Here is a 26,196-nt window from a genome sequence, read left to right as displayed (position 1 = left end):
ATTTGTTTAATGGGTGAATGGAAGTTCCTGGTGGCGTTCCTCATGCTGGGTCACTCCAGGCCCGAAGAGCCTGGGAGATGTGGGTGGGTGCAGTCAGGTGTCCATGCCCGTGTCACTTCTCTCCCTGAACTGTGTTTTCACTTTGTCATTGATTTTCATTCATAAGTAACTATTAGTTAACAGTAAATGTTGACGATACAAGACAACTTTTTAAAGGTGGCCACACTCAATTTCATTTTCAAACAGAAATGAAGGGACTCCTCCATGAGTCTTGACACCTATGTTCCAGGGTGACTTCTGTCCCCAAAGAGCCCTGAGATGGCTGGCTCCTCAGTGAACCTCTGACGTGCAGTGAATGATGATGACCTGCTGATCCCTGCTTTATAGAATGTAGCTTTATGTCACCTATTTCTCTTTCATGTCCTTTTGTTATTTTGGAAACGCGAATACATATCTTTGGGTCAGTTTTCACACAGGGGAAGAACATTCTTTGGCTATTAAATAACTGGCATATGAAGCAGAACCAGATATTTGAATTTTGAAATATATATATATATAGATTTCCTTGCAGATAAATTCTACTAACCTAGTAAGCTGTTTTACCAGTCTAGCCCCTATTGACTGATATGATAGTAATGATTTATTAGACAACAGTCTTAGTAAATGTGGTATCAACTGTAATATTTATGAAAATGTATGGCCTCTATTTCTAGACCTCGTCTGATTGACTTCCGCCTTAATGCTCCCATCTTTTAGCTTTTTTGGCATTTTAGTTTGACTCTGCTATCTAGAAAACCACAGACTCCCTCCTGCATAACTCAACTGAGATAAACTGATTGTTAATTTTACCTAATGGGAAGATAAATTCTGGTTAAAAAGGGAGAAATATCTAAATGCTTCTTTACATATTGCTGGTCTTTTTTATGTGCCTTAGAAAGGAAACCTCCACCTCCGCTACGCTCCCATCTTCCTTCATATATCTAGATGTTGGAATTCCAGTGGCTAGAATTACCCCAAAAGTCTCAATATTACGATTTTTGAAATGAAAGTATTCCAAAAAGGACTAAAAGAATATCCAAGGCATAGAGGATACCACACTTATTTTGTTCCACAGTAAATTGAGCAATATGTTAAAATCTTAATGCTTCATCGACATCAAGATCTAAATTCACCTTACGGACTATTAAAAATTTAATCTCAAAATGATTGAGAATCTTCTCTCCAAAAAAAAAAAAAAAAGTTGCAAACTTTGCCTTGTTTTATTGGATCTGATACACTGTTCTTTTCACAACTTCTGGTCTCGTGACAATGGTTGTAATTTTAACATGAAATATCAGGAAAACATTATTTTTTAATGATGGATATTTACACTCTACATAAAACTCAAAAGAAAGCACTTCAAATATTAAAGACTGGAGAAGGAAATGGCAACCCACTCCAGTATCCTTGCCTGGAAAATCCCATGGACGGAGAAGCCTGGTGGGCTACAGTCCATGGGGTCGCAAAGAGTTGGACTCGACTGAGTGACTTCACTTTCTTTCTCATATTAGAAATCACTATAGAAAAGTTTGCTACAAAAGAAAAAAGTAAGTTCAGAGCAAGTGTTTAAGCTGATTAGAGTTTTATGATGTTTCAGGTATCTGCACTGGCTCCTTCTGAAAAGACGATACACTTGCCAAAGACCAATCATTTTTCTCTGGTGAGTTCCTTTTTCATTAGAATTTCTTTATACAATCTGGAGAGGTAGAAACTAGATATTTAAAAACAAAAGTGTTTTGTACTGTAGACTTTAAATCTACAATAAAAGTGTTTGCAACTTAGGATGTAGCAGAGATCTTAAGAGGACAATATGCAAATAAGAGATTCAACATGCAATTATTCTTTAAAGCCTCAGATAAAATGAGTCAAATACAAATCAAAAATATATGCTTTGTATATTTACCAGATGGATAGTTTATGTAAAATTCCAGCTTTGTTAAAACAGATCACCTTACACTGACCCCTTGTTTCTGTATTACATAGCTGTAAGTTTAAGCATGTCATTTGTAGAAAAAATAGCTGAACATTAAAATCCACTGGCATGGTAGCTTGAGGACGTTCGGGTGGTGCTTGAATACCTGGTAGTAGTGAGGACTGACATGTGTCACTCATTTTAAAAAATCTATTATTTTTAAAAATAATGGTAAAATATATGTAAGATAAAATTTACCAATTAAACCATTTTAAAGTATGTAACTGTATGTCATTAAATACATCCACACTGCTCTGCAGCCATCACTACTATTCGTTTTCAGAACTTTTTCATCATCCCTAACTGAAACTCTGTGCTCATTCAACAACAATATTCCATTCTCCCCTCTCCCCAGCAACCACCATCTACTTTCTATATGTATAAATTTAACTACATTTAGAGTGGAATCATACATCTTTCTTTTCGTGGATGGCTTATTTCACTTAGTATAGTGTCCTCAAGATTAATCCATTTTGTAGCTTGTGTCAGAATTTCCTTCTTTTTTAAAAATTTATTTATTTCTTTTAATTGGGGGCTAATTACTTTACAATATTGTAGTGGTTCTTGCCATACATTGACATGAATCAGCCATGGAGAATTTCCTTCTTTTTAAGGCTGAGTAATACTCCACTGTATGTATACCACATTTTGCTTCTCCATTCATTTGTTGATGGACACATGGGTTACTTCTAATGCTGCTAGGAGCACGGGTGTACAAGCTGATGTTCAAATCCCTGCTTTAGTTCTTTTGGCCATAGACCCATAAATGAAAGTGCTGATAAGGTCATTTTGTTTTTAACTTTTTGAGAAACTGCCATGCCATTTTCTATAGCAATATGCACCATTTATTTCACAATTCCACCAACAGTGAACAAGGGCTCTAATTTTTCCACATCCTTGCCGACAACCTGTTAATTTCTGTTCGTTTTGATATTTGCTATTCTAATGGTATGAGGTGATATCTCATTGTGGTTTTGAGTTGAATCTCTAGCCATTAGTGTTGTTGAATATCATTTCATTTGTTTGTTAGTCTTTATATATCCTCTTTGAAGAAATGTTTATGCAAGTCCTTTGCCCATTTAAAAATCAGTTTTTTTCCCCTGTTATTTGTGAGAGTTCTTTACATATTCTGAATATTAGCCCCTTACTGGATACATGATTTGCAGATTTTTTTTCTCTCATGCTGTGGGTTGCTTTTCACTCTGTTGATAGTGTGCTTTGATGCAGGTTTTAATTTTGATGAAGCCTAATTATCTATTTATTCTTTTGTTGCCTGGTGTCATATTTAAGAAATCAGTCAAATTCAGTGTCATGAGGCTTTCTCCTATTCCTCCCCCTCTCCTCAGAGATTTTAACAGTTCTAGCTCTTATGTTCTGGAGAAGGAAATGGCAGCCCACTCCAGTGTTCTTGCCTGGAGAATCCCAAGGACGGGGGAGCCTGGTGGGCTGCCGTCTATGGGGTCACACAGAATCGGACACGACTGAAGTGACTTAGCAGCAGCAGCAGCAGCAGCAGCTCTTACGTTCAGGTCTTTGATCACTTTGAGTTAATCTTCATATATGGTGTTAGGTAAGGATCCAACTTCACTCTTTTGCATATGGACATCCAGTTTTCTTAACACTGTTTGTTGAAAAGACTGTCCTGTTTCCTTGAGACTGGGTGACCTTGACACTTGATCTTAAAATCATTTGACCATATATGTGAAGACTTATTTCTGGGTTTTCGATGCTGTTCCATTGGTCTATGTGTCTCTTTATGCCTAAACCACACTGTTTTGTGATTGGGATTTTTATAGGCATTGTACTGAATCCATGGATTGCTTTTCGGTAGTACTGACATCAGCACAATGTTAAATTTTCTAATCCATAAGCATGTCTTTACACTTGTGTGTTTGGTTGACTTTTTGCAGTGATTCCTTTCTCATTTCCTATAGATAAACATCCTATAGATATTTTCTTTGTTGTTACCATGTGAATTACATGTAACATCCTAAAGCCATGACATCTAACTTATATTGATACCAATCTCAGTTATATACAAGAACTACTTTTATAGCCACACCTCCCCACTTTGTATTATTATTGTCACAAATTACATTATATATTATGCAGTTATTAACAGATTTATAATTTTTTGTGCATCTGTTGCTTAAATTGCTTAAATCCCATAGAAAATAAAAAGTGGAGTTATATACAGAAATTATAATAACACCATTCCTTATATTTGTCCATGTATTTACTTTTTACCAAAGAACTTCATGTTTCTGAATGGCTTTGAGTTAACTGTCTAGCATCTGTTCATTTCAACTTAAGGACTCTCTAGCATTTCTTACACGGCAAGTGTAATGATAATGAACTCCTTTGATATTTGTCTGGCTTTGTTGTTTTAATTTCTCACTCAGTTATGAAGGACAGTTTGGCTGATATAGAGTTCTTGGTTGACAAATTTTGTTTCAGCAGTTAAATATATCATCCAAATATGTCTTCTGGCCTGCAGTGTTCTTCTGAGAAATCCACTTATATTTTTACTGGGGAATTTCCTCTTATATGCAACAAGTGACTTTTCTTGCTGCTTTTAAGATTCTGCCTTTGACTTTTGATAGTTTGATTATATAATGTGTCTCAGCATGCAACCCACTCCAGTACTCTTGCCTGGAAAATCCCATGGACGGAGGAGCCTGGTAAGCTGCAGTCCATGAGGTCGCTAAGAGTCGGACACGACTGAGCGACTTCACTTTCACTTTTCACTCTCATGCATTGGAGAAGGAAATGGCAACCCACTCCATTGTTCTTGCCTGGAGAATCCCAGGGATGGGGGAGCCTGGTGAGCTGCCGTCTATGGGGTCGCACAGAGTTGGACACGACTGAAGCGACTTAGCAGCAGCAGCAGTATGAATCTCTTTGGGTTTATTCTCTTTGGAGTTCATTGAGCTTCTTGGGTTCCTAAGTCCATTTCTTGCCTCAAATTTGCAAAGTTTTGGGCCATCATTCTTCAATTAATTTCTCTGCCATAATGCCCCAATGGATCAGCTTGATGGTATCTCACATGTCCCTTAGGCTCTGTTTACTTTTTTCATTCTCTTTATCCTTAGACTCCATAATTTCAAATGATCTGTCTTCAAGCTTGCTGTCTGAGTCTGCTGTTGAACCCTCTGATGGACTTTTCAGTTCAGTTAGTGTATTTTTCAGCTCCATGAATTTTTAAAAACAATTTTTGTTGATATTTTCATTTTGTTCATATATTGTTTCCCTGATTTCTTTCAGTTCATTGCTTGTGTTTTCCTTTAGCTTTTTGAGCATGTTTAAGACAGTTATTTAAAGTCTTTGTTTAGGAAGTCTGACATGTTTCTTCAGGGATAGTTTCTAGAGATTATTTTGTTGCTTTGAATGGGCTATATTTCCCTGTTGCTTTGTATGCCTGTTTTTTTCTTTTGGTTTCATCTTTGGTTTAAAATTGGGCATGAGAAAAAACAATCCACCTCTCCCAGTCTTTGCAGACAGTTGTTGAAGACCTTAACTAATTTTATGGGCCTTGCATGTCTTCATTTCCCAGAGTCTCATCATGACTTCTCTGGGCATTAAGAGTTCTATTGTATTCCCTCAGTTTGGAACATCCCCTGGAGAAGGAAATGGCAACTCACTCCTTTGCCTGGGAAATTACAAGGACAGAGGAGCCTAGTGGGCTACTGTCCACGGGGTCACAAAGAATCTGACAAGACTGAGCAACTAACACTTTCATTGCATTCTTTGATCTGTAATCTGCTGCCCTCAGGTGTCTGTGGGTCTGCGGTTACTCTACAGTTTTCACATGATAATGGCTCCTGCCACTACCTTCTATAGCTTCTGCTAGCCTGAGATCCAAATTATGCACTTCAGAAACTAGTTCCTCAACTAGCCCACAACAGGCCAGAATACTGCTAACAAGTTCTGCTCCATACCTTCCATCCTGAGGGAGGGAACTGGGTACTGGGCGACTTCCTCTGTGCCGTGTTAAGGGTGGGAAAGGATGAGTGAAAACACCATGGCATGTTCTATGTTTCTGATGTGGCTTTTTCTTAATTGGGGGTTTGGTTGATGTAGATCTCTGACTGGTTTCCAGAGCTCTATACAATCATTTTAGCCTGTGGTTTACTTACTGCGTCTGTGAGAGAATGAGGGCCTGGACCTTGCTTTGTTGATGTGTATTATCTTTCACAGTGAGATAGTGGTAAGTATGCAGATACATGTGTAATAATCTCAGTGTGAATCTATTCATTTAGTATTTCTGATTTTTTATAGTTCAATTATAACTAATGCTATTAATGATTATAAAATAGAAACACATAGCAGAAGAGTGATTAGTCAGAGGACCAACTATTCTAATCATTAATGAATTTGTTACTTTTGGTGGTAACTTCATAACAATTTCATATACTTTAGGATCAACTTTGGAAAACCTAGAGCCAATGTCCACTTTTTAAAAATACAGTCCTCTTTATAAAGTTGTCACATATTATTTATTATATTCTACAGAATCACATGGGATGTCTATTACAACCTTGGTGTGACCATGTTGGTGATTCACAAGTTGGTTAAAGTACCTCTTAGGGGGTCAGAATGTGAAAGTATAATAAATAATAAAATTACTGTTATTCATTTTTGGTATCTGAACTATGTGAGATTGTATAGTAGACAAAAAAATGTTATGTATGTACTTCTTAGGCAATAGAAATAATAGTTGTCACTATCAATCATAACGGGATAACACAGGATGATATGCTGGAAAAGTATCACACTGTTGGCCTAATTAGAACTAAGTCATTAGTTCAAATCCTATACAGGCCAGACAGATGCTTTTTCATGACATCTGCCCCAGATAATACATGCGAAGTAAGTTGTTCAGTGCCTGAACGACACTTAGGCGCTCAGCAAACGTTGGCCATTATTTTTATCATCTCAATTATATTCAATAAAGATTTATTAATAAACGAGAAAGGCCTATTCTGCATAATGCACTATTTTAGGCACTTTCCTGTTGGTCACAGAACTGAGTCAAGAACTGGGATGGAAAACAATTTCACAGTTAACGTTGGAACTCAGCTCAAAACTCGATGAATAGTGGCAGACTCCTTCCTCATGATATGTAAGTTATAAAAAGCATAATTGGAGTAATAATAGAAATTACAGTCAATGTCTTTGATGTTCTACTCAGGCCTTTATTGATAAATATTTGCAAAGAAAGCTAGTCTAACTTTGATTATTTACTATATGTGCACCTGGGCTTACATATTAGACCTTGCTCATTCTCTTTGTTAGCTTAAACCTAAAATTTCTGTTATCTGGCAAATGGTCATCTACCTGAACATTACTTGAAACAATGGGAAAAAATATTTTACCAAATTCCCTTAAGCTTGTCTTCTTGAAGATACAGAATAAGAGATGAACAAGGTTCCTTTCAGTACTACTATGAATTTGAAAATGAACACAGATCCTGTCAGATCATACTTACAGTTAAACATCTGGGTGTTTATAATAAATGATTATTTAAATGACTTAAGAAACCACTGAGAGAAAAAAAGTCCTCCAGTTAAAAGGACCAGTGTCACAGCTCCTGGTACACACGTGTGGCTTGCTGGTCTTAATTTTCTACAGCTTTCCATTGTTCAAGAGTTGCCTCAGCGTAAAACAGAGCTCTGGTATGTGATGTGTCATTTATTAATATTTTGGCAAATTCCTTTCCAGATGTACTTTGATCAGAATTAAAAGACAAAAGTCCAAGGAAAAGCAGTTTTAGTCTCTTTACAGACCACACAGAAATACATATTTCAAAGAATTTACATTTTGAAGGAAGGATGTAGTGGTATATTGTTCACATTGTGAGGTCATTAGCTTTTTAGCACTGGGATTGTAAAAGTGCCTGAAAAATGTTTTTTGTCTAGATGTTATGTGTTAAAAAATTTTTTTGGAGGAAATGTTTATTTGAATACTTTTCCTGTAGGACTTAAACTTCTGGTATCTGTGTGTTCTGAAAAAGAATTAAGGAGACTATATGTCATGAGACATTTTGCAATAAAGCAAGGCATATGGAAATCTTGAGCCTAATTTTCTCTCAACTAATTATCCATAAGTATAACTTTTAAAGAACCTTAAGGAAATTCCCTGAATAAGTCTTGGACTTTATATGAGGCCAAGTAAGAAAAGAATTGAACAGGAAAATTAGAAAAATGTGTTTAAGCCACAGAATTAAATGTGTAGCATAAAATGATGATCAATCACCATATGAGAAAAACCTGGTTCATTGGTAAACAAGTGAAATCTATGTTAGAGCCACTCAAAAGTATAGTCTGTGGACCTCAGTTACCTGCCAGTGACAAGGACAGAAGTCTTAGGAAAGCTGATGTCACTCCACTTTTACTTTATATTACAAAAGGATTAGTCCATAATACATTGGAAATTAAACTATATAAAAAAACATATTATCCCTTCACTACAGGCAATTTGAGGACCACTGGTCTATAGTAATTAAATTCACCATCAAACTCCTGTACTGAATTTCCTTTTTCTGAATTTCCATTTTAAAGATTAAAAACTCAGAATCTCAAAGAACATCCAAAACAAAATGAGGGCCATCCCTGCTCTCTGGAAACTTGATGTCTAATGAGAAGCAATGTTTTCAGGTATTGATCTGCATGCATGCAAAATTGCTTCAGTCGTGTCTGACTCTGTGCGACCCTAAGGACTGTAGCCTGAGAGGCTCCTCTGTCCATGGGATTCTCTAGGTAAGAATACTGGAATGGGTTGCCATCTCCTCCTCCAGGGGATCTTCCCGACCCACGGATCAAACCCACACCTCTTACGCTGCAGATGTGGCAAGCGGGTTCTTTACCATTCGTGCCACCTGGGAAGTCCCTCAGGTATTGATACTTTCCCTTAAACTATAAATGTGAAAGTAATTATATTTAGGAAGATTAATACATTTTACTTATATATCAAGTGGGATATCTAGACAAATTTTAAAAACAAACATGAGATAACAGTGAAAATAAAGTACAGAATTTCCCAAAGCAAAACATAATTATCACTTCTAGACACAAAAACCACAGACTTTACAGGCATCATAAAATTGGCCTCTGTAGTTGATTAAAAAGCCAAAAACAAATATCTACAACATACTTACAATCCTACTTAAGGATTATCTTTCTCTGACATCAGTATAGTACAGTTAACATGGAGATGCTTATTTAATTACATGAATAAAGTGTATAATATTAAGAATCTTTGTCAGATTCCTTATTTATAAATAGTAAAATACTGAAAGGGAATTTTATAAAGGACACACAATTTAAGAAGGTTTCAAGGTATACAGTGTAGGAATTATGTAATGGGAAAGGTGCCGTAAGCCAGCCCTGACTCTAGGCTCTTTTACTTGAATGTATAAGTAGGAAACGCACCATTCTCTAAAGTGGGTCTCTTTCCAAAGGCACTCGTGACAAATAAAAAGCAGACAGAAGTGGCACTGGAGCAACACTAAAGAGTGTTAGGAAAATTAATGTTTAAGTTCATGAATGACCTCAGGCTTCATGTGTGCTGCCCTGGCAATAAATAGGCTGTATTTATTCTTCAAGAAACACAATTGTTCTCCCTTCTGTTTTTCCTTCAAGGAATTCTGGAATGTCAGCCTACTGGTGGGACTGCCTCTGATTGAAGTTTCTCACTTATAAACTTACAGTTTCTTACAGGTGGAACCGTCATGAAGCTGTTACCAGGCAGATAGCTGAGGTGACAGAAATTCTCTGTTACTAAAAGCTAAGACCATGCTAATAGCTGTCTGATGTCCTGACCTACTCAGACAGAAACAGAGAACAAACAACCCAAATGGGTAAGTAGAACTGTTTTCTAATAGTATTAACTTGCATATTTGACATTCTTTTTAGCCCTATTTTTAAAGCTGAAAACCAGGGTGCAGCCAGTATGTAAGGACAGTAGGGGCTGGTCGCTGACGCTCATTTCTTCCAGGTCAGGTTCCAATGAAGCTGAGGGGCCAGTCACACTTGCCCTGTAAACTCTGACAGGAGAGTATAAAGTGTAGCTCCTCTGACTACCTCTGATGGTTCCAAGTGGGAGACAGGCTGGCATCACAGGATGCAGTACAGGAGACATACATGGGATACAGAAGCAGTATGGGAGACATACTGCTTCTACAAGCTGGCATTAGTCAGTGCTCATGGTGCTGAATTCAACTAAGTACTCTTTCTGTACCAGGCCCTGTGCTAGGTGTTAAAGATACACACCTCTATTTCAGATAATGGTGATAAATGCAGTAAAGAAGATAATGTTGAAACATACAGTCCCTAACAAATAGATATTCATGAATGAGAAGAAATGCTGTAAGAAAATATCCAAACATTTTTAATCACCAAACTTCCATACTGCTCTGAACCGAGGCCTCCCCTGGTGAAAGGGTGAGGCCAGATAATTGCTCAATTCCTGTACAATTTATTAAAATTTCAGTAAGGGAAAAACATGATAAAGAGGAAAAACAAATTATGTGCAGCATGAGAGTTCTTTAAAACCAAAAGAAACACAAATGCTCATTGAGGAAATAAGAAATGTGAATTTCTAATTCAATTATTAAAAAATATTAGATTCTTTTGCATGTACTATATTGAATACTCATATATAATCTGATGCATAGTAGGTGCTGGATAAGTATTTGTTGAATAAATTTAGTATAACCAAAGTCAAGTGGCCAAATGAAACATTCCAGTCTCCAGTGTGCAGAGTTTGAAGTAATGATATTACCTATTTGTGGTACAGACATAGTCACCGTGGAACTCTTTCTTGGAAGGCAGATGAAGTGCCTACCTTTTGCCTAACATAAGGTTTCAAATTCATTTAGTATCTAGTAATTATTCAAAGAGATAATCAGTGCCCACTATGCATGTATTAAAAAACCAGGGTGTAGTGAAAAATAGGAAACAACTGTAGGGATTTCCCAGCTCAGATGGTAAAGAATGTGCCTGCAGTGCAGGAGGCTGGGGTTTGATCCCTGGGTTGGGATGATCCCCTGGAGAAAGGAATGCAACCCACTCTAGTATTCTTGCCTGGAAAATCCCATGGACAGAGGAGCCTGGTGGGCTATAGTCCATGAGATCCCACGAGTCGGACATGAATTAGTGACTAAAACACCACTAACCAACAATGAGGAATTGGTTAATAGAGATACAGTGTATCAGTTCAGTTAAATACTAAGGTATACAAGCAAGGTACACATAAGGTTACCATATGCCACAGCAATTCCACTCCAAGATATATACCCAAGAAAAGTGAAAACATATGTCCACATAAAAACTTGTCTAGTGTTCACAGCACCATTAGTCATAATAGCAAATGTCCACTAACTGATGAAAAAAAAATGTGGTATATCAACACAATGGAATATTACTCTGCCACAACAAGGGATGAGGTACTGATACATGCTACAACATGGATGAACCTTAAAAACATTACACCTAAGCAAAAGAAGCCAATCACAAAAGATGATATACTGTATGATTCCAGAATTTATTACAAAAAAATGTCTGGAATAGGTGAATCCAGACAAAGTATATTGATGGTTGCTTAGGGCCAAATGGAGTGACTGCTGATATGTACAGGCTTCTTTTGGGAAAGATGAAAGTGTTCTGGAATCAGATAGTGTGAGAGTTGCACAAATCTGTGAATATACTAGTAAGCACTGAATTACACACTTTAAAAGGTTGAATTTTCCCAGTGCCTTTTTTTTTAACAGAAATAGAAAAATTCATCCTAACATTAACACAGAATATCAAGGGACCCCAAGTAGCCAAAATCATCTTGAAGAAGAATAAAATTTGAAGATCTCACACTTCCTGATTTCAAAATTTACTATGAAGCTCTAGTAATCAAAATGATACTGACATAAAGACAGAGATACAGGCCAATGCAAAAGAATAGAAAGCATGTAAATACACTCTCTTATATATGACCAAATGATCTTTGACAACAGTGCCAAGACCATTCAGTGGGGATGGAACAATCTTTTCAACAAATGGTGTTGGGGAAAACTGGATATCCACATGCAAAAGAATGAAGTTGGATCTTTATCTTATATACAAAAATGAAAATCAATTAAAGACCTAAATGTAAGACCCCCAAACTATGAGACTCTTAGAAAAAAAACAGGATCCAATCAATCCAAAACAATCTAATTTATGACACCAAATTATGGCAATGATTTCATAGTCTGACACCAAAAACACAGGTCACATAACCAAAAATACACAAAGAGGACTAGATCAAACTTAAAAACGTCTGTTCATTAAAGGTTACTGTCAACAGAGTGAAAAGATGGGAGAGAGTATTTGCAAATCATATATCTGATAAGGGGTTAATATCAAGAACATATAAAGAACTCCTACAACTCAGCAACAGAGAAGCAACCTGATTTTAAAGAGAGCAAAGGATTTGAAAAGGGATTTCTCCAAAGATGATATACAAATGACCAAAGGCATATGAAAAGATGCTCAACATCACTAATGATTAGAGAAACGCAAATCAAAACCACAGTGAGACATCACAATCAATGGGCAGAAGACCTAAATAGACATTTCTCCAAAGATGACATACAGATGGCCAACAAATACATTAAAAGAGACTCAACATCACTAATGGTCAGAGAAAAGCAAATCAAAACTAGAGTGAGGCTATCACCTCACATGAGTCAGAATGGCCACTATCAAAAAATTTACAAATGATAAATGCTGAAGAGGATGTGGAGAAAGAGAACCCTCCTACACTGTTAGTGGGAATGTACACTGATGCAGCCAATATGGAGATCAGTATTGAGGTTCCTTAAAAAACTAAAAATAGAACTACCCTATGACCCAGCAGTACCACTCCTGGGCATATACCCAGAGAAAACCATAATTCAAAAAGATATATGCACCCCAGTGTCCACTGCAGCAGTATTTACAATAGCCAGGACCTGGAAGTCACCTAAATGTCCATCAGCAGAGAAATGGATAAAGATGTGGTACATATATACAATGGACTATTTATTAGCCATAAAAAGGAATGAAATTGTGCCAGGTGCAGAGACATGGATGAATCTAGAGGCTGTCATAAAGAATGAAGCCAGAAAAACAAGTATCTTATATTAACACATATGCATGGAATCCAGAAAAAATGGTAGAGATGATTTGCAAAGTAGAAATAGAGACAAATGTATAGATACCGAGGGGGGGTGGGATGAACTTGGAGGTTGGGACTGACACATGTACGCTACTGTGCATAAAACAGGTAACTAATGAGAAGCTACTGCCCAGGGAACTCTGCTCGGTGCTCTGTGGAGAGGGGATCTAGGTGTACGTATGGCTGAGTCACAGCAGTGTAAACCAACTATACTCCAGTTGAAAAAAGAAAACAGTGAATATACTCGATATCTTAAAATACTATAACGGAAAAGAATCTGAAAATATATATACACATATATATTTATATGTATAACAATCATTTTGCTGTCCACTTGAAACTACACAAAAATGTAAATTAACTATACTTCAATAAAAACAAACACAGTGAGATCACCTCATTCCACTGAAACAGCTACTATGACAAGAACAGAAATTAACAAGTGTTGGTGAGGATGTGGAAAAATAGGAACACATGTGCACTGGTGGCGGTGGTTTAGTGTCTCAGTCGTATCCGACTCTTTGCGACACTATGGACTGTAGCCCACCAGGTTCCTCTGTCCATGGGATTCTCCAGGTAAGAATACTGGAGTGGGTTGCCATTTCCTCCTCCACTGCTGCTGGGAGTGTGAAATGTTGCAACCAGTATGGAGAACAGTATGGTGGTTCCTTAAAAATTAAAAACAGAACTACCATATGATCCAACAATCCCACTTCTGGGTATATGCCCAAAGAACTAAAAGCAGGGTCTCAAAGAGAGATTTTCACACTCGTGTACTCATCATTATTCACAACAGCCAAGAGATGGAGGCAACCCCATGTTCACTAATGAATGGATAAACAAAATGTGGTATATCCATAAAATGGAATATTATGCAGCTTAAAAACTGAGAGAGATCTTGTCACATTTTACAACATAAATGAACCCCAAGGACACTTAAATAATGTAAGCCATATGAGATATTCAAAGTAATCAAATTCATTGAGATTGAAGGAAAGTACTTACCAGGCCTGGGGGGATGGGGAGTTGATGTTTAATGGATTTAGCTTCAGTTTTGTAAGACAAGCTTCTAGAGATCTGCTGCACAACAGTGTGAATACAGACTACAGGCCTGTACACTTAAAGACGACCAAGATGGTTAAAAAGAAAAAAGCGTGAATTTTATGATGTGTGAATTGTAACTCAAAAAAAAGTTACATGAAAAAATTGAGTTACAAAACTGTAAAGTAAAAATGTGTACATAGAACAGAAAGAAAATGTAAGAATCTACTGAAAATGTGAATAGCTGGATTACATGTGAAAAATCTATGCTTTTCTGCACTTTCAGACTTTTTTTCTAGTGAAGATGCATTACCTAGATACATAAAAACAAGGCACTTTCTTGGTTTAGGGGTTAAAAACAAGAAAAGCAATACCTGGGCTGGAGTGTTTGTAGTCACAGGAGATGGCGATTCACTAACTTTTGGCTCACTTGGGGACGCGGCTGACCCCTGCGACTCCTGGCTGGCTGGCTGGTCCGGAGACAAAGCATCACTGCTGTCTTCGTCAAATGAGAAATCGCCCTGAGTTTGGGGATAGTCCTCTTTCCCAACGCCTAAAGAAAGAAGTGATTCTTAATTGATCTTGGCCTTGGAATACTAAGGTTAAAATGAAAAAGGAGAAATATTATTCATTATAAGGACTAAAGAAAGCTGTTTAAAAACAAAGTTGGACATAATGTACTTCTCAGTGGGAGAATACACAACTACCTATGACGAATACCTGGGGGAAAAGACCAAACCTGAGTCAGATCAAGCCTTTGGATCAGACTACTACTGATAGGAGTACAGGAGACAAGAGATTTTTTAACTGACACCTAGGGATGCAAATGCATTCAAAAAACCTAGAGTGTGGAAGTGCTAAAGGACAAAATAAGTTCATTCATCAGCAAGTAAAAAGCAAAGAGAGGAGGAAGAAGATCTGCCCAGGAGACTGACCTAAGAGATACATCAGCTCAAGACAATGTGCGGAGCTTGCTTGGATCCAGCTGTTGAAAAACATTATGAGGCCAAATGGGGCTCTGACTGGGGTATCTGTTGCTAAGTCCCACCTCAGGGAGCAGCGCTGCTGTACTGACACCTTCCCTTTTGGGGCCCATTTCTTTGGAATTGAATGGAATCATAAAATGACTGAATACAGACTGCCTAATTTCCATAAGTCATGGTAACTTAAACCTTTTGTTAGAGGAATATCTGTGCTAACTGGTGCTAATCCTATCATACATAGTATTAATAATAACAATAATAATACTATGGAGATAAGTACGAATGTTGATTTCTAAATCACCCAGAAAACAATAATCATGATTGGTGCTGGCTTTAAAAGTAGATTTTTCTTATCTAAAACTTCCAAGTTTGTCTCTCAGAAAACAGTAAAATTTCAGAGTCTTGCCTATAATTGCTTCCTTAACACTGGAGTCTACAGGAAGGATGTTTTTCTCTACCAGCTCCATAGGACCAGGTCTTTGAGCAATCTTTTCATTCAGATCATCAGCTAGTCGAGCTCTTTTCAACTTCATCTGCGTAGCCTGCAGGGACGGCTCCGCAAATGTTTCTGAAAGAGGAAACACAGGTTTAATTATTACTTGAATTACTGTCTCTATTCCATAAGATGGTGACTGCAGCCATGAAATTAAAAGACGCTTACTCCTTGGAAGGAAAGTTATGACCAACCTAGATAGCATATTCAAAAGCAGAGACATCACTTTGCCAACAAAGGTTCGTCTAGTCAAGGCTATGGTTTTTCCTGTGGTCATGTATGGATGTGACAGTTGGACTGTGAAGAAGGTTGAGCGCCGAAGAATTGATGCTTTTGAACTGTGGTGTTGGAGAAGACTCTTGAGAGTCCCTTGGACTGCAAGGAGATCCAACCAGTCCATTCTGAAGGAGATCAGCCCTGGGATTTCTTTGGAAGGAATGATGCTAAAGCTGAAACTCCAGTACTTTGGCCACCTCATGCGAAGAGTTGACTCATTGGAAAAGACTCTGATGCTGGGAGGGGTTGGGGGCAGGAGGAGAAGGGGACGACAGAGGATGAGATGGCTGGATGGTATCACTGACTCAATGGACGTGAGTCTCAGTGGACTCTGGGAGTTGGTGACGGACAGGGAGGCCTGGTGTGCTGCGATTCATGGGGTCGCAAAGAGTCGGACACGACTGAGTGACTAATCTGAATCTGAATTCCATAATGTTATTTCAGGCCAACTAATTTCAACTGGTGTAAACTTATTTATGGAAAGACAACGACTGCTTGAGAATGCTCCCATCTGCAATTTACATTCTAGTCCTGGAAAGCTTTATATTGTCTACATAATGTGGATGTCCTTGGACTCAAATTAATATGAACTCAAGCCAAAACTGAGGTGCTGCTATTGCTTATTTATGATAGGAGGGTCAAATTCACATCTATTAGGTATTGGGGATACAGAGGATGAACAGAGGAGAGAGATGTGGTCCATGCTCAAGAAGTTTGCAGTTTTAGATTTGGCTTCATTGGAAACTCATTTCTTCAAAGGGGTGACACTGTATCTCAGACTACAAGCTTCTCTGCAGGAGTTGGTGGGAAAAGCTACAAATCATATTCCTGTGCACAGAGTCCTTCATAATAATTAAAATTTGGATTTATTTCTGAATAAATAACCTTGAGACATTCAATTACATAGTAATTAATTGTCATATAGAAGCATCAACTCATGTACCCACAAATGCATAAAGTTGTATAATAGACGTGAAACTACTATAAATATCATAACTCATAAACAGCATAACTTTGCATAATTCCTGTGTTTCTGGTAATGCTCATTAACATTTTATTAAATTGTTCTAAATAATACTTAGTCTGACTGTTGGTGTTAACTCAATATTGCGTTGAAAGTTGCTTGCTCCTTAAATTATTCAGTAGAAGATCTTTTAATGAAACTCCCTGTAAGTAACCTCAGGACTGTCTGATGTTTTTCATTCTGTAGGTTAGATGTCCTAGCTGAGGCCCAAAGCACACTGAGACCCCACGGCCAATAAACTACCCTTCAGCACAGCTGAGCACTTCTCTTTTCACCTTATGTGCTTACCAAAAATTAACCTTGGCTGTCCACAAAACAGTGCGTCACTATTGTGATTGCCATCGTCACTCATAATTTAAATGTTACGGGGAAATCATAAACTTCAAAAATGATTATTTCTTGGAAACCTGAGTTAAATGCTTTGGCATGACTTGATAAAAGCAAGTCATTAAAAAAAAATCACTGTCACATCAGGACAACTAACAACTATAAAAATTTGGGGAAAAACGATAAAATTTAAGAATTTTAAACTCAGACTGCTTTTCAAGTATCTTTACATTTTGATCCACCATGAATGGAAATTGCAGATGATTCCCCTCATGTGAAGTTCTTAGTCCTAAGTCGGCATATTGGTAAATAAATGCATGTTTCTGTAACTTAAAATAACACATGTGCTCATTTCATTTTTATAATTTTCCTGTATAAAACAACTCTGGCCCCAATCTTAGTAGATAAAGCCCTTCTATCTGCACAGGAAGACAAGCGGGGTAAGTAGATCATGTAAATCATTCTGAAGATGCTTTTGTTAAGATGCAGGCAGGACAGTCTCCTGCCTTTGCCTCCCTTCCACTGACACTATCCAAGTGATATCAGGAATGTTTGGGAAGAAGATATTCCAAAAGCGAGTAGTAGAGGCTGGCATTTCAGTATGCTTCTATTCTGGTCTAAGTGCATCTTCATCTCCATGAGGCGGAGGTAAAACTTCAGGAAATAATTTAGACTTCTGCCTGCCAAACATCCAATTCAATCAAAACTGGGATGATGGCAAAATAAGTTGCTGGTGGTTTTAAGGTATTTTTAAAATTATAGATGAGACATTCTTACTTCAAAAATCTCAACTTTAGAATAGACGTCCTAAAGACATCACTTATGGTTTATTCCTATATATAATTAGGCTTTTAAATGCTGAAGAGGCTGATTTTAGAAAAAGCAAATATGATTTCTTTTGATAGTTAAATGCATTTGCCTTAGTTTTAATTATGTTAATAAAGCCTGTTACAGTCAGACGACAAGTTGAAACGGGCAGTGTCATTTCTACAAAAATGTCTCTTACAGGTCAAGATATTTTCAGGCACAGAAGGAGTCATTTACTAAGTTACTTACCAGCAAACTTGCTTCTCTGAAGATTCACTTATCCCTGACAGCTGGTGGCTGCTCCTACCCTACCAATGGAGTTCTGGAAAAGCTTTTTTTAGTCCAGTAGAAGTGGAGAAAGGCATAGACTTCTTGCCTCCCATCCCAGACACGAAGATAGTTACCTAGTCATAGATTATCTGGATTAGAAGAGACTCTACTTGGGGTTTGAGGGACCAGCCTGATACTCGGAACTGCTTTACAACGTTCTCTACACGGTGTCAGTCTGTCTGTATTCCCCATAGGGCACTTTTCACAATCTGTAATTGACTTGTTTTGCCTGCATATAATCTCTCTGCCACTAGACTGTAATAAGCTCCATGAAGGGGGAAATCTGGTGCCTAGCTTGCTGGAGCAAACGAACACCTCTAGTAAGGACAACCATGTCACTTCCTGAAGATTTTATTTGGAGACATCTGACTGACCTTTATGCTGAGCTAAAATCTAATCCTCTGTAATATCAACCGAATTCTAACTCTATCAGTAGGCCAGAGAAAAGAAATCTAATCTTCCTCTTACCTAATAACTGTCTCTAAATGTTTGAGAAGTTGCTGTATCTTCTCAAGGTTTCACACTCTCAAGGCTATCACAAGGTCAGGCTCCTCGTCTTGCTCAACAAATTAAGTCAATGAAGCAAAACAATGGAAGAAAATGTATCTCGGGACTTTATGGTAGAAGTACCACCTTCCAAGAAGGCTTTATCTTTAGAGAGAAAAAGCCACGACCTGAGCCACATGCCTCACCAAAGATGGAATAGAACTGTCCTTACCAGCTTTGTAAAAGATGAGGCTCAGGCATGCAGAAAATGTGGTGGGCTGAGGGGAGTTTGTTTGTGATAATGGTCAGATCAAGCTGGACTGTTGTGGGTAAGCAGCAACAAAGAAAAATGTTAGGTATGGGCTTGCCCCAGGTAGACACAACAGGGTCCAAGTGGTTTAAAATCTAGGGTTAGACTTGTGTCTATCAGACCTTTTATGATGAGTGGGCACACATCACCCACTGGTGAAGAAATCTGGACGGAAAATGTTTTTCCAGAACAGTATGGCAGAGAGACCCATAAGCGCCCTCAGCGGGCAGGGAAGACTCAGTCCATCATCTGGTTATTTGTATAACCCCGTGTATCTAACATAACACTTTTAGCTTGGGGTCTTCATGCTGCTATCCAATTGACAGGATGTCAGCCTGTGGGGTTAAAAGTTATTAAAATTGGAATAAACAGAAATGGTGGAAGTCTCACTTGTTTTCTTGAGAAAATGTAGCAAGATAAGCAGAAACAGAACTTTTACCTTCTAAAATGTGCATCCTGACAAGTTCAGAACGATCTGGTCGACTCCGAATCTTGTGCTTCAAAAAGTTTTCGGTCTTTTAGATAGAGAGAGAAAGAGAAAGTCTTACCATAAATTATTTATGATTTATTGTGTTTTTTTTTTCCCTCAAGGTAACTCCATTTAAATAAATTGTATATGCTCTTGGTCATGATTTTGAGAGAAAGAAAAGAGTAGAAATTAGTTCTGTGAGAAACTATTATCCAATACAGGACTTAAATTGCAGCCTTCAAAATTGTACAGGGATTTGAAGTCTATGTTGACATAAAGTAAGCACTTTATAGACTTTTATTTTAAAACTTGGAAAAGCAGAGGCTCATAATTTTAAAGATGACCTCTGAACAGAGGATTTGAACATATAAGTATCTTAAAAAAAAAGTCTACACTTCAGGTCAAGTAAAAATTCACCTAGATAACACATTTCCTAAAAATTCCAATGTACTGTCTTTGATGAATTCATGTCTTTAACCATATTTTCTTATTCAGAACTGTACTCAATTCTAAACAGTATGGCTTTAAAATGAGTTTTGTAGTTTATATGACTCTAAGAGATCATTACTGCATCCTGGGAAAACTCTTAAGGAATTTGTGGAACATGTTTGTTTTTATATTGCATGATAGAAGTTTCCTATAAATTGAAAAGAACAAATAGTGGCCCTTTAAAGAAAAATAATAAACATCACTTTAATGCAACTATGATGGAGTCATCTCAAAGAATAAAACAGAGCTGAATATGGCAACATTGCTCCTTCAGTCAAATTCCCCAAGTCTTGGTCAAATGTCCCACTAACACAGACCTGGGAGGGAAACCACCCAAGGAAGGATCTGGTGTAAATCCCCTCCTCGGGTTATCCATCTGCAGGGCTAACAACTGGCAGAGATGTTCCATCAGTATTCTAAGACCTTGTTATGCCCAAAGCAAGAAAGAAGTGTGATTTTTCCTTTACATACAAAGCTAGGTTACTAGCTTTAAAGAACAAAATTTGAATGTCCTGTATTTTCTACAAACCTTCAAGATAAAACAACCCCAGGCTACACTGCTCCATATACCATGTATCTTGAAAATACACTCTATTTTCTCTATTGACATATGTAGGAATAAGATTATTACTTGTCCACAGGTATTCTAACACAAAAGAAAGAGGCAGAACATTTTAAATGGAAATCTCTTACTCTGGCTCGTTCCAAGCTTTTTATCTGCTCATGGAATGCCGCGGGGCTCTTCAGAGCTGTGAGAGGAAAAGAAATCATTTCCGTGGTATAGATAGAGGAGTTAATACTTCAGTTACATGTTACAGTGTATTATCATGGTGATATTTCCTCTTAATCTTATTAGTGTGCCTCTACAGTTCCGTTTATTTCCTAGTTCCTTTAGGACAGTTGCAAAATTGAAACCTTAAATGTTTCAGAATTAAAATTATATGTTTCACAAATAAAACAAGTGAACATTTAAAACAGAGTTATAAACATAATGACAACTCATATATTAGGTCAGACTGGTTCCAGCCTGTAGCTGGGGCAAATTACCATTACCAAGGGAACTGTTTGATGGTTCCTCAACAGGTCTTTGCTCTTACGGTCATACAAGCTACTGGACAAAGTCCACAGGTCCTCAGGGCATTTAACGTTGCAGTGCTCTAGCCTTGACCACAAAAACACTCTGCAGTCCGTGTCTTAGAGATCGGAGTTACCACTTACCAAGAACCTACAATGCACTAGTCCCATGCTCTGTGGTCCATCTTACAGTTACGTTGCTGCTGATCACCACAACAGCCTTGTGAGGTTCATATTAGCCCCAGTACAGATGAAAGGCTCAAAGAGGTTCAGTGAAGTTTTGAAGTTATACAGCTAGATGGTCGTCTAAGTGGAATTTAAACCTAGAAATCTGAATTTGGCAGGTTCGTGCTCTTCCTACCATACCACAATGCAACTCACTCTAAAGACACAGTGATTCCTTAATCTGTTAACTGCTAGTACATTAAATGTTCCAGAGTCCCAGAGAGGCAGTACTTATTAAAAGTATTACCTACTACAGTATTTCTATCAATAATCATAATCTTTGAAAAATCGTTAGTGTTTATATCCATCACTTTCTGATCAGTCCCTGCAGTCATCACTGTGGGTAGTCAGGGGACAGGGATGGGATACAGGACTAGGCTTACCTGGGCTGTCACCTCAGAATTGAGCAATCAGTTCTTGGTAACATTCAACTCTGGTACATAATGCACAGCAAAGGATCACAGAAGTCCAGCCCAGACAGATTTGGCTAGGGACCAGTTCCTAAAAGCAGACTGTAGCTGGCTTTGCAGTGATGTTTAAAGCATCATACTTTGATCCTGTTTGACTGGCTCATATCAAGTATGTAGTGGTGAGAAAATCTGGCAGATTATCAAACCAGTTTCTTTAAAAAATTCTTTTATAACCTCTGGCCTTTTTTTGGGGGGGAGGCTTTTCTAATTCATTTATTTTAATTGGAGGATAATTACAACATTGTGATGGTTTTTGCCATACATCAACATGAATCCTCTGCCTTTTTTCTAAAAGAAAACGATTATTTTGGCTGTGCTGAGTCTTCGTTGCTGCATATGGGCTTTCTCTAGTTGCAGTGGGTGGGGCTACTCTTCGCTGCAGTGCTCAGGTTTCTCATTGCTGTGGCTTCTCTTGTTGCGGCTCAAGGGCGCTAGAGCACAGACTCAGTTACTACACAGCTTGTGAGATCTTCTGGACCCAGGATCAAACTCATGTCCCGTGCACTGGCAGGCAGATTCTTAACCACTGGACCACCACGGAAGTCCCTATCAAACCAGTTTCTGATACCTGGTTTTACCAAAACACAAGATTTAAAATATGTAGATAATTAATAGTAGTTCAGAAAAAAAAGGAGACCCCCTGTTAGATTCTTGGGTCAGGAAGATCCACTGGAGAAGGGATAGGCTACCCACTCCAGTATTCTTGGGATTCTCTGGTGGCTGAGATGGTAAAGAATATGCTGGCAATGCAGGAGACCTGGGCTCAATCCCTGGGTTGGGAAGATCCCTGGAGAAGGGAATGGCTACCCACTTCAGTATTCTGGTCTGGAGAGTTCTGTGGACTGTATAGTCCACGGGGTCACAAAGAGTCAGACATGACCGAACGACTTTCATTTTCATTTTAGAATAAAAGTTTTCACTGGGAAAGACATCTTATCACACAGAAAAATCTGTGTGACCCTTATCACAAACTAGAAAAAGCCAACAGCAATGATTGTGAAGACTGGAAAGTGTAAGTGCATTACGTAATTTCTTTCTAGTTTTTTAAGCCAAATGAATTACTTCTTAGGAGAAAATCAAATTTTAGACTAAGGCCCCCAAATAATCCTAACAGCCTATAAAAACAACCATTCTTCTACTCTAAAATATAAAATCACCTCCAAATTTGGTGATTATGTCAGTTAATTTCAGTCGCTTAGTCGTGTCCGACTCGGCAACCCCATGGACTGCAGCGTGCCAGGGTTCCCTGTACATCACCGACTCCCAAAGCTTACTCAAACTCATGTCCATAGAGAGGGTGATGCCATCCAACCATCTCATCCTCTGTTATCCCCTTCTCCTCCTTCAATCTTTCCCAGCATCAGGGTCTTTTCCAATGAGTCAGCTCTTTGCACGAGGTGGCCAAAGTATTGGAGTTTCAGTTTCAGATGAAATAATCAGCTTCCAATGAATAATCAGAACTGATCTCCTTTAGGATGGACTGGTTGGATATCCTTGCAGTACAAGGGACTTTCAAGAGTCTTCTTCAACACCACAGTTCAAAAGCATCAATTCTCCGGTGCTCAGCTTTCTTTATAGTCCAACTCTCACATCCATACATGACTACTGGATAAACCATAGCTTTGACTAGATAGACCTTTGTTGGCAAAGTAATGTCTCTGCTTTTGAATATGCTGTCTAGGTTTGGCATAGCTTTTCTTCCAAGGAGCAAGTGACTTTTAATTTCATGGCTACAGTCACCATCTGCAGTATTTTTGGAGCCCAAGAAAATAAAGTCTGACACTGTTTCCATTGTTTCCCCATCTATTTGCCATGAAGTGATAGGACCAGATGCCATGATCTTAGTTTTCTGAATGTTGAACTTTAAGCCAACTTTTTCACTCTCCTCTTTCACTTTCATCAAGAGGCTCTTAGTTCTTCTTTGCTTTCTGCCATAAGGGTGGTATCATCTGCATATCTGAGGTTATTGATATTTCTCCCAGCAATCTTTGATTCCAGCTTGTGCTTCATCCAGCCCAGCATTTCGCATGATTTACTCTGCATATCAGTTAAATAAGCAGGGTGACAATATACAGCCTTGACGTACTCCTTTCCTGATTTGGAACCGGTCTGTTGTTCCATATCCAGTTCTAACTGTTGTTTCTTGACCTGCATACAGATTTCTCAGGAGGCAGGTAGGATGGGTTGGTATTCCTTCTCTTTTAAGAATTTTCCACAGTTTGTTGTGATCCACATAGTCAAAGGCTTTGGTGTGATCAATAAAGCAGAAATAGATGTTTTTCTGGAACTTTCTTGCTTTTTTGATGATCCAACTGATGTTGACATTTGATCTCTGGTTCCTCTGGCTTTTCTAAATCCAGTCTGAACATCTGGAAGCTCATGGTTCACATACTGTTGAAGCCTGGCTCGGAGAATTTTGAGCATTACTTTGCTAGCATGTGAGATGAGTGCAGTTGTGCAGTAGCTTGAACATTCTTTGGCATTGCCTTTCTTTGGGACTGGAATGAAAACTGACCTTTTCCAGTCCTGTGGCCACTGCTGAGTAATTTGCTGGCCTATTGAGTGCAACACTTTCACAGCACCATCTTTTAGGATTTGAAATAGCTCAACTGGAATTCTATCACCTCTACCAGCTTTGTTCTTAGTGATGCTTCTTAAGGCCAACTTGACTTTGCATTCCAGAATGTCTGGCTCTAGATGAGTGATCACAACAGCATTGTGATCATGGTTATCTGGGTCATGAAGATCTTTTTTGTATAGTTCTCTGTATTCTTGCCACCTCTTCTTAATATCTTCTGCTTCTGTTAGGTCCATACCATTTCTGTCCTTTGCTGTTCCTATCTTTGCATGAGATTTCCCCTTGGTATCTCTAATTTTCTTGAAGAGATCTCTAATCTTTCCCATTCTGTTATTTTCCTCTATTTCTTTGCACTGATCACTAAGGAAGGCTTTCTTATCTCTCCTTGCTATTCTTTGGAACTCTGCATTCAAATGAGTATAACTTTCCTTTTCTCCTTTGCCTTTCACTTCTCTTCTTTTCTCAGCTATTTGTAAGGTCTCCTGACAACCATTTTGCCTTTTTGCATTTCTTTTTCTTGGGGATGGTCTTGATCACTGCCTCCTGTACAATATCACGAACCTCTGTCCACAGTTCTTCAGGTACTCTATCAGATCTAATCCCTTGAATCTGTTTGTCACTTCCACTGTATAATCATAAGGGATTTGATTTAGGTCATACCTGAATGGTCTAGTGGTTTCCCTACTTTCTTTAATTTAAGCCTGAATTTGGCCATAAGAATTTCATGATCTGTGCCGTAGTCAACTTCCAGTCTTGTTTTTGCTGACTGTATAGAGCTTCTTATCTTTGGCTGCAAAGAGTATAATCAATCTGATTTTGGTATTGACCATCTGGTGATGTCCATGTGTACAGTCTTCTCTTGTGTTGTTGGAAGAGGGATGTTTGCTTTGACCAGTGCGTTCTCTTGGCAAAACTCTGTTAGTCTCCGCCCTGCTTCTTTTTGTACTCCAAGGCCAAATTTGCCTGTTACCCCAGTATCTCCTGACTTCCTACTTTTGCATTCCAATCCCCTATAATGAAAAGGACATCTTTTCTGGATGTTAGTTCTAGAAGGTCTTGTAGGTCTTCATAGAACTGTTCAACTTCAGCTTTTTCAGCATTACTAGTTGGGGGATAGACTTGGATTACTGTGATACTGAATGGTTTGCCTTGGAAATGAACAGACCTCACTGTGTCATTTTTGAGATTGCATCCAAGTACTGCATTTTTGGACTCTTGTTGACTATAAGGGCCACTCTATTTTTTCTAAGGGATTCTTGCCCACAGTAGTAGATGTAATGGTCATCTGATTTAAATTCACCCATTCTAGTCCGTTTTGGAGAAGGCAGTGGCAACCCACTCCAGTATTCTTGCCTGGAGAATCCCAGGGACGGGGGAGCCTGGTAGGCTGCCATCTGCGGGGTCACACAGAGTCAGACACGACTGAAGTGACTTAGCAGCAGCGGCTAGTCCATTTTAGTTTACTACTTTCTAAAATGTCAATATTCAGTCTTGCCATCTCCTGTTTGATCACTTCCAATTTACTTTGATTCATGGACCTAACATTCCAGGTTCCTATACAATATTACTCTTTACAGCATCAGACTTTACTTCCATCACCAATCACATCCACA

At 38.3% G+C, this 26,196-nt stretch overlaps 1 protein-coding gene and 1 long non-coding RNA gene across 16 annotated transcripts in view; one reads left to right on the top strand and one right to left on the bottom strand.

Annotated features, from left to right (window-relative positions):
• MRTFB (myocardin related transcription factor B) overlaps positions 1-26,196 on the bottom strand; it is a 291,519-nt gene that overhangs the window by 26,268 nt on the left and 239,055 nt on the right. For all 12 annotated transcript variants that reach the window (XM_070779690.1, XM_070779687.1, XM_070779686.1 and 9 more), the window contains 4 exons: positions 20,930-20,985; positions 19,718-19,793; positions 15,632-15,793; positions 14,617-14,795 (listed from right to left, as the gene is read on the bottom strand). In XM_070779690.1, coding sequence (XP_070635791.1) covers positions 14,617-14,795; positions 15,632-15,793; positions 19,718-19,793; positions 20,930-20,985 — 473 coding nt within the window. The remainder of the gene's footprint in view (positions 1-14,616; positions 14,796-15,631; positions 15,794-19,717; positions 19,794-20,929; positions 20,986-26,196) is intronic.
• LOC109578352 (uncharacterized) overlaps positions 1-26,196 on the top strand; it is a 106,971-nt gene that overhangs the window by 51,898 nt on the left and 28,877 nt on the right. For 3 of the 4 annotated variants that reach the window (XR_011564022.1, XR_011564021.1, XR_011564024.1), the window contains exons 2-3: positions 1,637-1,699; positions 9,720-9,869. This is a non-coding gene — a long non-coding RNA (uncharacterized lncRNA). Of the gene's footprint in view, positions 1-1,636; positions 9,870-26,196 lie in introns of all 4 variants that reach the window. The other variant, XR_011564023.1, reaches the window with a different exon arrangement.

Source organism: Bos indicus, chromosome 25 (genome assembly GCF_029378745.1).
Source record: "Bos indicus isolate NIAB-ARS_2022 breed Sahiwal x Tharparkar chromosome 25, NIAB-ARS_B.indTharparkar_mat_pri_1.0, whole genome shotgun sequence".
Lineage (NCBI taxonomy): Eukaryota > Metazoa > Chordata > Mammalia > Artiodactyla > Bovidae > Bos > Bos indicus.
The sequence above is the reverse complement of the archived record's forward strand: the minus strand, read 5'-3'. Positions and strand labels throughout refer to the sequence as shown.